General features: G+C 32.1%; 1 protein-coding gene across 1 annotated transcript; it reads right to left on the bottom strand.

The window, feature by feature from the left end:
- Nucleotides 1-364: 364 nt before the first annotated feature.
- Nucleotides 365-5027, bottom strand: LOC103864341 (tryptophan N-monooxygenase 2). The gene is made up of 2 exons (XM_009142097.3): nt 1917-5027; nt 365-1337 (listed from the first exon to the last, which is right to left on the bottom strand). Exons 1-2 carry the CDS (start codon nt 2970-2972, stop codon nt 705-707), a joined length of 1689 nt encoding a protein of 562 aa, XP_009140345.2. The 5' UTR covers nt 2973-5027; the 3' UTR covers nt 365-704.
- Nucleotides 5028-14812: the final 9785 nt, after the last annotated feature.

Raw genomic sequence — 14812 nt, 5'->3', positions numbered from 1 at the left:
TCCATATCTTTTTATTTGATGTAATCGTGGTCTCGTTTAAGCATTGCTTCTGGTTTGGCGATTCCTAATAGCTTTCTTGATACCTCTGTCGCCGGTTTGATTGGTTTCGAACTCATGGTGCTTTATGCTCGCCGGTTTCCAAAGCATAATGTTTTCTATGTAATTTGTTTGTGCTTATTCCAATGGAAGGTCTCAATCTCATTTCAAACGGAGTACACTAGTACTACACGATGACTTGTGGCCTTGTGGGCCTAATGGTAGTACGTCGGGTGTCTTTCGGACTATGTCACGAGGACTATGTCACAAGGTTCGACGTAGTACATGTTGTGTGATAAAAGCGAGACTCCAAATGGGCCCATACAAAAAGTACAAAATACATTTTGGAATGGAGAAATAGTTGCCAGCTACCTAGAATATTGAGTTATGCGTGGCTACACATCGATGTGGATACAAACCAAGAGAAATAGATACTCAAATGTGAGGTAATACCTACTTATTAATTATCAGCGTAACACCAATAATTTTTGAAAATATATAGAGAAAGAAAAAAAAAAAAAGAGGAAACACACTTCAAGTGTTTCCAAAAAGGACCAAAACCGAACAAAGTTTGGTTAATGATTGACCAAACTTTAGATTATACACTTAGATAAATATAATTATTCATAGTATACATATTTATATCCTGGCCGTACATCACTGTCGCCTCAGTTTACCATCGGGTACAGTTCCTCCGACAACCTCAATTCTCCGACCATAACCAAAGGCTTCGCAAGAAACATATCATGGCTCGATTCCATCAACTCGACACGTGTCTCACCTCCAGCTAGTTTCCACTTAAACCCTTGCAAAAGCCTAGCGAGCATCATGACAGTTATGGCCGTACCTAACGCAGGAGCAGCACATCCTCTCTTTCCGGTACTAAACGAGATAAACCGGAGATCGTTCTCGGTTAAAGTCACTTCCAAACACTCATTGAGATGTCTCTCCGGTTTAAAGCTCAGTGGATCAGACCAAACCTTAGGGTTACGACCAAGACCGTAACGGCTAAGTAAAACTTGACTTCCTTTAGGGATATGGTAACCAGCGACGGTTGTGTCGGAAAGTGCCACATGTGGAAGGTTAAACGCGGCGACGGGATGAAGACGGAAAGTTTCACGGATAATAGCTTTGAGATAGTTAAGTTTAGGTATGTCGGATTCCTGGACGAGTCTTTCTTTGCCGACGACTCTTTCGATCTCTTCCATTGCTTTCTGGAGGATCTCCGGTTTATTTATCATCTCCGCCATGGCCCATTCCGCGGCGTTCGATGGATTGTCTGGAGCAGCCATTACAAGTTCCTATTATAAAATAAAATTTAGAAATGATTAGTAATTTGGTTTACTATTCTTTGCATGGACTCCAGAGTCAACGTGAATTTTAACTTTGTACGTGGATGTTTTGGCGTTATACCCTTTTTCGTTAGTTTGAGCGACAAGATAATATAGTTTTTTTGGTTCTTTACAGAACAAAATATTTTTATTTCTCAACTTTCTCACCATCACTTCAACTTAAAAATTGTTAAAACTAGCTAGAATAAATTTAATTCAGCCATTTTAATTTCAAAAATAACATTTTCAAAGATAGTTTTGGTTTTATGATTTATTTTCTTTAAATGTTCTCCAAATGCCACATAATACATTTTTAGTTTTAAATTATTGATTCATATATTGTAGAAAGTATGCCTATTTTAAAAACGTCTAAACGCATCAAGTTTCTGCCACTTCAACACAATAGGAGAAAACCGCTAAACTATTATCAGTATACCATTTGACAATAGATCTATAACGTATTATATAATTAGTTTACAACACAATTTTTTTTTAAAATTAAATATATATATATATATATATATATATAATATGTATGCAACTAGTTACCTTAATGGTTGGTTTGATTTCATCAGCGGTAAGCAAAGGGTGGCCATCTGCGTCCTTGATAGAGATGAAAATATCTAGAAAATCTTCAATCTGAGTTCTCTTTCCTTCTCTCCACATTTTCATCCTCTCATCAATAATAGGATCATGATATTTATCCATAATCGCACTAGCTTCTCTCATGATCTTCTCATGTCCGTTTAGATCCAATCCCGTAAGCATGGGTAGATAGTCCGATACACAAAACGCAAACGTAAACCCTAACCCCTCAAACATAGCTTCCATATGCTCAATATCTTCCATGGTTGGGCCACCATCGGTTTTGGTTTTCTCCGAGAACGTCCTCGTTCCGAACATAAGCCTCTTAATAGCATTTCCACAGTAATGCCTTGTAACAAAGCGGAGATCGACCGGTTCAGAGTTTTTAACCATGTTGTAAAGCCAAGCGGTTAGATGATCGGTTTCTTCAGCTCTATTATCATGTAGCCATCGGTGCCTTGCCGGACAAACAATCTCCGTCATGATCACTTTCCTCATCTTCTTGAATTGTTCGCCGAAGGGTGTGATCACGCATGTTTTGTAGCCGTTGGAGAGTATCTTTTGAGCGTAAGTGAGTGGTCTTGATGCAAAGAGTGCGTCTTGTTGCTTGAATATCTCACGTGCTATCTTAGGACATGTGACTGGAATGACGTGAGTGTTTCCTAGACGCACACAAGCTATCTCGGTGTTAAGCTCTTTCATGAGGCTATGAAGCCACCGGAAAACCGGACGGTTTTTAAGCATTGCTGGAAGCATCCCTACGATCGGAAACCCGCTGGGACCCGGTGGTAGAGGGTGCAGCTTCTTGTTATGTGAAGATGACTTTATTTTCTTGATTATCATTAAGAGAGAAATGACTACAAGAGCTTGAAGTGTTGTGAGGAAATACATGTTGCTAAACGGAGATGTTTGGGGACTAGGCTTGGTCGTGAGATCCGAAGAGTTTGATGCTATAGTATCCATTGTAAGGATAGAAAAGAAGAAGACAAAGTGTTGTAACTGTGCTAATTGTTTTTCCATGGATCTTTCTTTCACCTTGTTATTTATAATGTCGCATCAACTTAGGTAGGTACATGTGAAATGACAGTAACACCCCTTATATGGCGAGGAGGGAGCAGTGTGGAAGTAGGGGTGGATACGGATCGAGCATTCGGGTTTTTGAAGGTAATCCCCATCCGATTCAATCCGTACTAACTCGGATAATTTGTGTTTTAGATATCCGTAAAATTTTTGATTTTTAACCGAATATCCGATTTGATTTGCACAAATAAAATAACATTTAAAAATAATATAAAATAATAATATCTTATTACAAAATATAGATATTTACTTAAAAAATTCTATAACTAATATATTAAATTTAATGGATAAAAATAGTGTAAACTTATATAAAATAAAATATTCATATAAGTTAGATATATAATTTTTAAATATATGTATATATGTGCATATAACACATCGGATATTTGTTTATAAAAATATTAGTATTTATGATTTGATTGAATATTTCATATTGGTATTTGATTGCTTTTAAAGTTATGGATATCCAGATTTTAGGTTTGAATCAAAATAAATAATGGATCGAATTAAATTTACAGATATTTTGTCCAGTTCTATGTGGAAGACATTGGTCAGTTAGACCGATTTGGTCTATCTAGTGATGAATGTCATTACCATACTGAGCTTTGTAGGGCTAACATCCAAAATAATAATAATTCTATAATAATATTATTATTATAATAAATTCATACTTTTTAATCATTTTGTCGGTCACCTGCCAAAAATCCTCGTGTTATTTATGCATTAAAACAAATCCTACAGAACAGTATTTTCTACGGATAGATGGGTTTTTTTGTGAAACATTGTATGTAAAACTTTTTGGGTCTTATGCCTTTGGTTCTTGCGGACGACCATGCTAATCACTTCATTTTTGTTCGAATTGTTTCCTTATTGTACTAACCACATTTTTTTTTTGACAGCAAAAAAACAATTACGACCATGCTAATCTCTTCATTTTTGTTCGAATTGTTTCCTTATTGTGCTAACCACATTAAGATACGTTATTGTGAGTATATATCATTTTTAGTAGGTAGATTGATATGCCTCTGTCACGTTCATTATCAACTGTATATATCTTTTCTGGGGAACGAGAGTAAGTCTCCTTAAAAAAAAAATATTTTATAAATATAGAAAAATGTTTTATGTAAATCGATTAACTTTTGTTTACGGTGTGGACTCTTAGAATGAATAGATAAGATGAAAACAACTTATAAATGTAGTAAATTCGTATAGTTAATATGTGTGAATTCGAAATATATGCAACGTATGTGGAATATATTTTGGTCGAATGATCTTATATCCGGGGGAATATACTTTACTTAGACAGTTCAAAGAATATACTTATTCAGAAAATATTGGTACGACGCACCTGCCAAATTGCCTCGTGGAATTGATGTTGGTCGTTGGAGAATGAAGTTACTAAACCATGTCAATGTCAATTATGGTAGTGGGAGCCTCTATACATGCATTATTTAGGTTGCTATTGACTAAAACGGTGGGACAAAAAAAAAACCGAGTATACTATAAAACTACAATTTGAACATGAGGTTTCACGTGGTGGATGGGTCGAGTTTGAGTCCCATTTTTTTTATAATAGAGTAATAATCACATGAATATTTATGCAGTGACCATATAAATAAAGACATCACTACTTAAGAAGAAAGTTAGCCAGAGAATTGTAGCTAGGGATACCTTGATACTTTTACTCAAGGTTTTTCTAGTAGATTACTGAATCTTGAGCCGAGAAATGCACCGAGGGATTTCCCAAGATCAAATGAAATTTGTAAAAATGTTTGGCATTCCTTTGTTTTTAAGGTATGACTGGTTTCTCCGCTACCATCCGCAAACACAACTTTGACGGTTGGTAGTGGTTGTTGGCGTTTTGAAACAATCACTCAAACTGCTTTAAACCGCATCAAACCGTTCTAAACCTCATAAATTCAAAAATTGGTTACAACTAGCGTTTGCGGTTGCGGACAGTTACAAGAGGATAATTCTTTTTTTTTAAATAATATAAATACAAAAATAAAAATAAAAAATATTTTTTTATTGGAATTATAAAAATACTAAAATATATCTTTTATTTTTTAATTAATATGATAAAGTTTTAAAATAAAAATATTTTCTATAATTTTTAAAAATTTAAAACTATAACTTTCTAAATGTAATTTTTATATTTATTATAATATTATGATTTTTGATATTTTTATAATTATATAAAATTTAAATATTGTTAATTTATTATTTAACCACTGTAGTTAACGAGTCATAAGTATCCCGCAAACGCACCAATTTCTAACCGCATAATCAGTCATACAAATCTTTTTAAACCGTTAGAAACCGCAACCACCCGCATCCGCAAACTCCCGCAACCGCAACCGCTGCGTTTGAACCATTCATGCCCTTAATATATGAATATTTAGTTATCGTATCTACAGAGATGTGTGTGTGTGTGAATATGTTGATATATCTAAATTAAACTTGGACATGACATCGACGTAAGTGAAATACTAACCGAGTTTTATCAAACGACATGGGTTTTAGATTAGATAATATTGAAAATTTAAACATTTTATTAACTTTAGTTTATATTGAGTATATACAGAGAAAGAAAATGCATCTAGGAGCATTCCACATCATTTATATATTTGTTCAAAACTATTTGTAGAGATACTAGTTGGTTGAGGTGGACCTAACGTCTAACAAAAAAAATTGAAGATTAATTAGAACTAACTAAAAATTAGCTTTTGGGCATTTTAATGTTTTTTTAATTAACATGTTAATCCATTAAAAATTTGATACAATCTTGTATTCAAGATTGCATAAAACACATGAAAATGGATATTGTGGCCAATACTTTATGATTTTTTTGTTGCTAAATTACTAGTATACATTAGACTTGTCAAACATTAAACCTAATTAATTGATTTGTTTTTAAATGGACTAGACACAGCCGTCGATACAGACATTAATCGGTCTATAGATTTTTAACCAAATTAAACCGTCTAGATTATCAGAGCCGGTCCTAGACATTTTAGGGCCACAAGCCCAAACTAAAAAAATGGCTGGAAAAAAATAATGTGCCTAAGGGGTCTCGAACCCGGCCTTCCCATAGATTATTAAAGAACATTTGACCACTACACCACAACGAGTTTTCAAGAAAATGTGGCTGCTATAATATTTATTATATTGGCGGCCGGAAGCACATGCTTCACCTGCTTGGGCCCAGGGCTGGCTCTGTAGATTATTAACCAACTAAGATAAATAGCTAGCTGCAACAACGAGCTTTTTGGTGAATCCGATCTTATAACCACGACGGTCTTTCCATCGCCACGTAGAACTTAAATCAGCCATCCCTCATTACACATCTGAACATTTCTCGAGCTATCATGTTGGCTCTCAGTTTTGCAAATCAACATAACACTTGTCAAACGCAGAGTAAAGCCAGGGAAGGAAGGTGATTAGTTAGCTCTAGCGAGGCCATTGGGCTGGTTTATTTATTGCTTCCACAATCGCCGCATAATTTGAGATAGCGAAGGCTTCTGCATTAGTGAAGGCTTCTCCCGTGATTTAAAAATATAAATTAATGATACAAATTTAATATTTATATTTCTTATTTATAATCGTTTATAAGATCAAAATTCTTGGGCACAACATAAAGCTCATATACTTTGTTTGTTTTCTTTCATGAATGTAATTTAGCCATTTCAGCAGAAAAATATAATATACAGTAGAACTTCTATAAATTAATATTGGTACTTTGAAATTTTATTAATTTATAGAGATCTTAATTTACAAAATTTCTTTTTTTAGATTTCTTATTTTAAGATATATTTATTCTAAGATAAGAAAAATATTTGATTTTAGTGTATAGAAATTAATTGTTATTTTTTAAATTTTCATATTAATATTAATTTTATTATATTATTTGGTGTATATAATATATATTGTATATAACTTAAATGTGGTTTTAGATATAATATTACTAAATCTCATCAAAATATATTTAGTGTTAAGAAAATGTAAAGATAATTCCATTGAGAATATAAAACAAATAATATAATAATAAGTTTTTACTTATATAAAATATGTATACATATAAATTATTAATTTATAATTTTAATGGTAGCGTATATTTATATAGAATTTTCTAAAAAATATTATATTATTATTTTATCGATTTATATCAAATTTTAAACCAGCCCAAGTTGAAAGCAACAAAATTTATTAATTTATAGAGATTACTAATTTATCGAGTATTAATTTATAGATGTAGATATGTTGTATTCAGTTAAAAACATTGTGCTGAGCCCCGCCATATAAGCAGAACGTGGTTTAAGAATTAAGACCAAGCATAATGATTTAATAGTTAGTTAATTACTTGTTGAAATTAAATAATATGGCTGTTACTTTTTGTCTTTATACCTACCAATCTACCAAGGCTCAAAGATACCGCACGTGATCGCTAGTAAACTTTCTGAACTGCAAAAAAGTTTCTTAACTGTAAAAAAGTTCAGTTTACATTTTCTTCCTTTTTTTGTTCTTAAAAACTAGATTTATCCCAAATAAACCTTTTATATATAAAAAAGTATAGAAGAGAAGATTGAAGTCTGCCACATGGTCACCTTGCCGGCATCAGCCAACACTGGCAGTGTTATGTGATACGGTTATGGACAAAACTAGGCCTAGACAAAACGAAAGAGAATGCTGTATTATTTGCATTATGGACCAATGAAAAAGTTAGAATCAAAAGGCTTTTTTTTTTGTCATGAGAATCAAAAGGCTTAAGGATGCACTTGTGGAATCTAATACATTTTGTGTAAAGAAACATTTGGAGAAAAGAATATCAAGTCCAAGTTCATATAACATCGATTTGCATTTCAGCGTAAGAAGACAAGATTTATCAGTTGGGCTTCCAACCCGGCCCAATCGGAACTTGCCTCGACGATCGACTATAAAGGTCTCGGCTACTCGGCCAAGCATACAAGGAGTCGACTTTGGTCAACAAAATCCTTGAAGCTTATTTTTGTGTTTAACTGTAAATATAATATATGAAAAAGAGTGGTGTGATGCAACTACTCAAGCACACAAGGCATCAGAAAACACATAAATTTCTCTTCAGATGTGTTTCAGGTGGCTATTCATAGCATATGGAAGGAGAGAAACGGACGAAGACATGGTGAGATACCAGCAAGTGGCTTAAGTATCGTCAAGAGTATTGATAAGGTAGTGCGCAATAGAATTTTTACAATTCGAATGATGGAAGATAGACAGTATGATGAATGTTTCCAAGTGTGGCTAGCTACAAGATGAGACTTATTAAGTTTTTTTCTGCCAAAAAAAATTGTAAAACGATTATTTTCTTTTGAATCAATTTAACATTAACTCAAAAAAAAAGTTTTACAAAGAAAAAACTTAACCCCAGATAAGCCTCCCAGGCTCTCACTGCTACGTTTATGTACGTACTAACATTTATTTTGAGCAAGACATTCATTTAATTTAGCAAAACCAACTCATAACAAGCTCGACACTATTATACACATAGTCGCTCACATCGGAAGTTGAAAAAGACATTACTAATATATAAGATAGATGAGATAATCTAGTTATCACCAATTCGTTTTAAGTTTGAAATTCATCTAACTTAACATGGTATCAGAGCCCTATCTACACATTCCAACTTGATCCATATTGATCTGGCCCAAAGTTGGCCTATCGATCTTTGTTCGAACATTCCAAAAATGACGCTCAAAGAGTCATTATCTCATGAAGAAAATATTAGAGACACAATCTCTCATATCGGAAGTTAAAAGAGACATTAACTAATATGTAAGTAGATGAACGAATTCAATTGTCACTATATCTATCTTATAAAAATAGAAGTACACTTATAAATTAACTCTTAATTTTTAATTTATTTACATCTCAATGCCACTGAAGTAATAAATTTACATACTTTTTAGTATTCTTGTCTTTTATAGTTTAATAAATGCATTTTCCTAAAATGAAATACAACAAATTATGTTCTACTTATTTAAGGAATCTTCCTATAATCAAGCTAAATAATAAATTACACTTAATCAATACCAAAAATATAACAAAATGTTCATTACACAGACTGGTTATTTTTTAGTTTGGTATATTAACTATGTCTAAAAAACATAGAAAATATTATAAGAAATACATAATATAAAACACACAAAATTATAAATAATATATTCAATTATTTGATCGTATAAATCAAATATAACCATAGACAATATTTTTGTTTTACCTAAATTTTTGATCCATAAAAAATACATTTACACCAACATACGGGTTATATTTCAAAAATATGGATATAATAATTGACGGATCAAAGAATAAAATAAAATTATTCGTTATAAATTATAAAATTTGTGGGTTTAGAATAATATTAAACAATTATTCAATACATATAAATTTTATAAATATATATTACCATTTATATAAGATAATTAAAAAAAAAAGAATTCTAGTTAGTTTTAGATCGAAAGTTTATCTAACATAACACGTACAACATTTCCTTTTGAGTCTTCGGACCTAAACATGCTCTTGGCCACGTCTTAAACCAGATTTCTATATGTCACCAACCACATTTACACCAACGTTAAAACACAAAAACAAATCAAGATTTTAACACTTGAGAATAGTCGATTTCGCAAGACCTAGCAACAAAAATCACCATCACCGTTGATAATACAATTATTTATATTATCTGAATTTATGAGTATGGTTTTTTCTTTCCAAAACGTATAGCAGTTTTCTCAAAATTGGCATTTGGGTATAGGGATTTTTGCAAAATTGACCTACAACTTAAAGTCAAACACAAAACTAACCTCCCTTTTTTTTGAAAATTGGTTTTGCCCTATTCACCCCATAAGTTCAAATAATTTACGAAAATGCCATCAATTTTTTTTTTTCTTTTTTTTTCGAAAATGACATTTTTACTCTCTCACCCTCATCATCTTCAAGTAATTACAAGATTGCCATTGTCATCAATACCACAACCACCATGAACAACCAATTTGAAGCTCTTAATGCTCCCAAAATCGATTTACCCTTCTTCTTTTTCCATTCTTGTGAACTAAACACAACATATCTCTCACTTTCTCTCAACAATGAGCTAAAAAAACCCAAGATTTTGATTCTAAAATTTTTATGGTTCATAGAGTCATAGAAGCTAACGATTATGGGTGGGTGACTTTCGTTTGTGATTCTGTGGGCTTGGAGAAGCCTTATGTATGCTAAGGAACTTATCTCACCAATTTAAGGTATGACATCGAGTTTTTTTCCAGATCTGTTCGTCAGACGACTTACTTGGGAAGTCGTCTGGCTGTAGACGACTAACCTTTCAGTCGTCTGGCTGTAGACGACTTACCTGGAAGTCGTCTGGTCAACGCAGAGGTTATTTTTGCAATTGACTTTGAAATCTGTAACCTGAGACGACTGAAAGTTAAGTCGTCTACTATTGTTTGGTTTCAAAAAAAATTCCAAAGAACCTAGACGACTTACATTTCAGTCGTCATAGGTTAGTTTTGCATTTGACTGGATAATTTCAGAAGTTTGACTTCCCCAGACGACTTACATTTCAGTCGTCTGGCAAAAATTAAAATAATAATATTTTTTAAAAGTAGACGACTTAAAGTTAAGTCGTCATAGGTTAGTTTTGCAATTGAAAAAAAAACTTCAAGATTTAATTATACACAGACGACTTATAATTCAGTCGTCCACCAGACGACTTAATTGTAAGTCGTCCAGGACTTTTTTCCGAGATTCTGGTCAAACCTCGTAAATCCTGGACGACTTACATTTCAGTCGTCTCGTGGACGACTGAATTATAAGTCGTCTGTATATAATTAAATCTTGAAGTTTTTTTTTTCAATTGCAAAACTAACCTATGACGACTTAACTTTAAGTCGTCTACTTTTAAAAAAATATTATTATTTTAATTTTCACTAGACGACTGAAATGTAAGTCGTCCAAAAAGTCAAACTTCTGAAATAATCCAGTCAAATGCAAAACTAACCTCTGACGACTGAAATGTAAGTCGTCTAGCTTTTTTGGAGTTTTTTTTTAACCAAACAATAGTAGACGACTTAACTTTCAGTCGTCCGAAATAACAGATTTCAAAGTCAATTGCAAAAATAACCTCTGCGTTGACCAGACGACATATAGTTTAGTCGTCTAGACAACTTAGATTGAAGTCGTCCGCGTCTTCTCCACTAGTTTTTAAGTCTTCTACATTAGTTTTTGAATAACTTGTATTTTTAAGAGTGATAAGTAACTTCAAGATATGTAAAACTCATATTTACAAAATATGTTCTCTTCCTTAGTTTTACTAAATTTGACTAAGTTTTTCAATGCAAACTTATAAAAAATATGATATGCTTTGACTAGTTACTATTGTTTGTTTCCATCTCTTACCAACATTCTTGTTTATTATGATGAGAAAAAGGCCATTGGAGTTTATTATTGCATATGAGAGATCCAAAGATAAGAAAAAGGCTACTGAAGTCTATTATTTCATTGATTTGTAAATGTGTAAACACATTGTTAGCACATTTAATACATCTTGGAAAACATTATTACTGATTTTACAAAAAATTCACAACTAAAAGAGTATACATGCAATTCACAAAACAGACAACAAACAAAACTATTATAGATCATTCATCTACAAAGACAAGCTTGGATTCCACTTGAGTAGACAAGACCAGACAACTTTTAAGAAGTCCAGACGACTTCTAAGAAGTCCAGACGACTTCCAGGAAGTTCAGACGACTTTGCCAGAAGACTTTTAGGAAGTTCAGACGACTTCCAGACGACTTTACAGGAAGTCCAGACGACTTTTAGAAAGTCCAGACGACTTCCAGACGACTTCCAGACGACTTCCAGACGACTAACAAGTAAGTCGTCCCAGAAGTCTTCCAGATCTGAAAAACCTGCATTTTAAATCCAGATCTGAAAAACCTGCATATTCAAAAACGTTCAAATGGCTTAAAAACAGAAAAAATGAATGGAAGATTAGATAAATCTACCTTTACAGAACACACAAAAATACATATCAAAAAATAATTGATCTACCTTTAAATTAGTGGAAGATGAGTACCATCTAATTAAAAACCTGCAAAAAAAAAATAGATTAGTAACAAAGACATGAGACAAAATTGAAAAATTCATATATAGTTTGGTGTTTTCAAGTCAAAGAGATTAGAGTGGGTTTGGAGAGTTTTAGTTTGGGAAAAAAGTAAGAACTTTATACAACAAGAAGTTACCAAATGAAGAAAAATCAGACATAAGAACTTACCAAAACGCTCAGAAAAATCCAGACAACTTCCTAGAAGTCCAGACGACTTCCTGGAAGTCCAGACGACTTCCTGGAAGTCCAGACGACTTCCTGGAAGTCCAGACGACTTCCTGGAAGTCCAGACGACTTCGTGGAAGTCCAGACGACTTTGTCAGAAGACTTCCAAGAAGTCCAGACGACTTCCAGACGACTTCCAGACGACTAACAGGTAAGTCGTCCCAGAAGTCTTCCAGATCTGAAAAACCTGCACATCAAATCCAGATCTGAAAAACCTGCATATCCAAAAACGTTCAAATGACTTAAAAATAGAGAAAATGAGTGGAAGATTAGATAAATCTACATTTATAGAACACACAAAAATACATATCTAAAATTAATAGATCTACCTCTAAATTAGTGGAAGATGAGTACCACTTGATTAAAAACCTGCAAAAGAGATAGATTAGTAAGAAATACATGAGACAAAACTGAAAAATTTATATAAAGTTTGGTGTTTTCAAGTCAAAGAGATTAGAGAGAGGTTGGAGAGTTTTAGAATGATGAACATTACATTTTTGTTGCAGCCATTTGAGAGGAGGAGAGAGAATGTGTAAATTTTTCTTTATATAGGGAGACAAAAAATCCAATTAGATTAAATATTTTTGACTCAGACGACTTCCTGGACGACTTACATTTCAGTCGTCTGGTGAAGAAATTAAAACAGACGACTTACATGTAAGTCGTCCAGAAGAGTTTAATATTTTTAGCGGGAAATTAAATATTTTTAGCGGGAAACTAAAATAGAAGACTTTCTAGACGACTTACAAGTAAGTCGTCTGGACGACTGAAATATACGTCCTCCGGGTAAATTATTCAACAGACGACTGAAACTTTCCAGACGACTTACAAGTAAGTCGTCTGGACGACTGAAATATACGTCGTCCGGGTAAATTATTCAACAGACGACTGAAATATAAGTCGTCCACACCCTAAACATAACCCCTAAACTTAATTATCTAATTAAACACTTCATAAAACCAAATCAAACTTGAAAAGTGTTTACTATACACAGAAATAAACACATATAAGTGAAAACTAATTTTTGAAAAAAACATTTTAGTTTTCCAAAATCTAACCCTAACAATACATACAATACTACAACATATGTTTGCCAAACTCCTAAACCAAAGTATTTCATGATTCACTACTTCCACTCATCTATCTTCAAAACAAATCAATTTTATCATATCTTAATTTATATCAGTTAAAACTGTTTATAATTACTTGATTTTTATTTTTTAAGCATCAAAATATTTTTTTACAAGATTTATAAATTATTTTTAAAGTAAACTGGTACCGGACGACTTACACTTCAGTCGTCCAGACGACTTCCAACATCTCAGACGACTCAGACGATTTACTGGGGTTATATTCGTAAAAATGGCTTCTGTTTTTTTGTTTGGTCACAAGGGGCTGAGCTGTAATTTCACTAGGCTTTTAGGTTAGTTTTGCATTTGATTCAAGTTTGAGTATAGGTTTGGGATTAAAATCAAGTTGTGGGTTAGTTTTGGCAAAAACCCCTTGGGTATAAGAGGGAAATTAGATTTTGATCCACGCTTTCAAAGCGCGGGTTTATTATTATTATTTTTTTCAATTGACAAATATTTAGTAAATATAATATTTTCATATATTTGTGTTTTATTTTATAAAAGACTTAAACTTTTTATCTTTATTTATCATATTTCATTTTAAATAACTATTTATGTTTAAAAAATTAAACTTTATTTCTTTAACAAATTAAGTTGGTATAACTCTGATAAATTAATTTAATTATGTGGTTAATATTTTAATAAAAAATAATTATATACTTTTATTAAAGATTTATACTTTTCAATGAATTTTTTTTATGAATGCTTAAATTATATTAAGAAAAGAAAAAAATAATAACTAAGAATAATTGAAAAAAAAATATTTGAACTTGGACTCAGTGACCCAAATGAAAAAAAATGTGAGAATTGGATCTGATTTCTTAATCGGCTCAAATGGCCCAAGAGAGATCTGATGTGGGCTGGATCCAAAAAAAATGACCTAATATAGATATGTTATTAATATTACTTGATTGCCCTTAATGAAACATGTAATGTTAGTAAAAAAAAAGATAGGCTAATGTAAAAAGGATAATAAGATCCTGCTTTAATAATATATATATATATATATAAGTTACATAACTTTGATTGCGGCAAATAAAGCCATCTCAACCGTTAGATATATGAATTATTTTTCCATAAATATAAAAAATGACATCAGTAGACCCTAAAACTCGATTTTGTATTTTGTATCTTGTTAACGAAATATACTCACAAAAAATTATATATATATATATACATATATATATATATACATTATTTAACACTTTTACCAAACAAGTACTTTGGGAGTAATGAAAGTGGATATTGGTTGATGTCAGATTGATTTCCGATTTAGATTATTTTTT

The sequence above is a fragment of the Brassica rapa genome, chromosome A04, assembly GCF_000309985.2.
Source record: "Brassica rapa cultivar Chiifu-401-42 chromosome A04, CAAS_Brap_v3.01, whole genome shotgun sequence".
Taxonomy (NCBI): Eukaryota; Viridiplantae; Streptophyta; class Magnoliopsida; order Brassicales; family Brassicaceae; genus Brassica; species Brassica rapa.
The sequence above is the reverse complement of the archived record's forward strand: the minus strand, read 5'-3'. Positions and strand labels throughout refer to the sequence as shown.

Bases quoted from the DNA above. Each gene is read 5' to 3' on its own strand.
- LOC103864341 (XM_009142097.3), bottom strand. From the start codon at position 2,972: ATGGAAAAACAATTAGCACAGTTACAACACTTTGTCTTCTTCTTTTCT. The intron at 1,338-1,916 runs GTAACTAGTTGC...ATTTTATAATAG, and splicing joins AAATCAAACCAACCATTAAG to GAACTTGTAATGGCTGCTCC.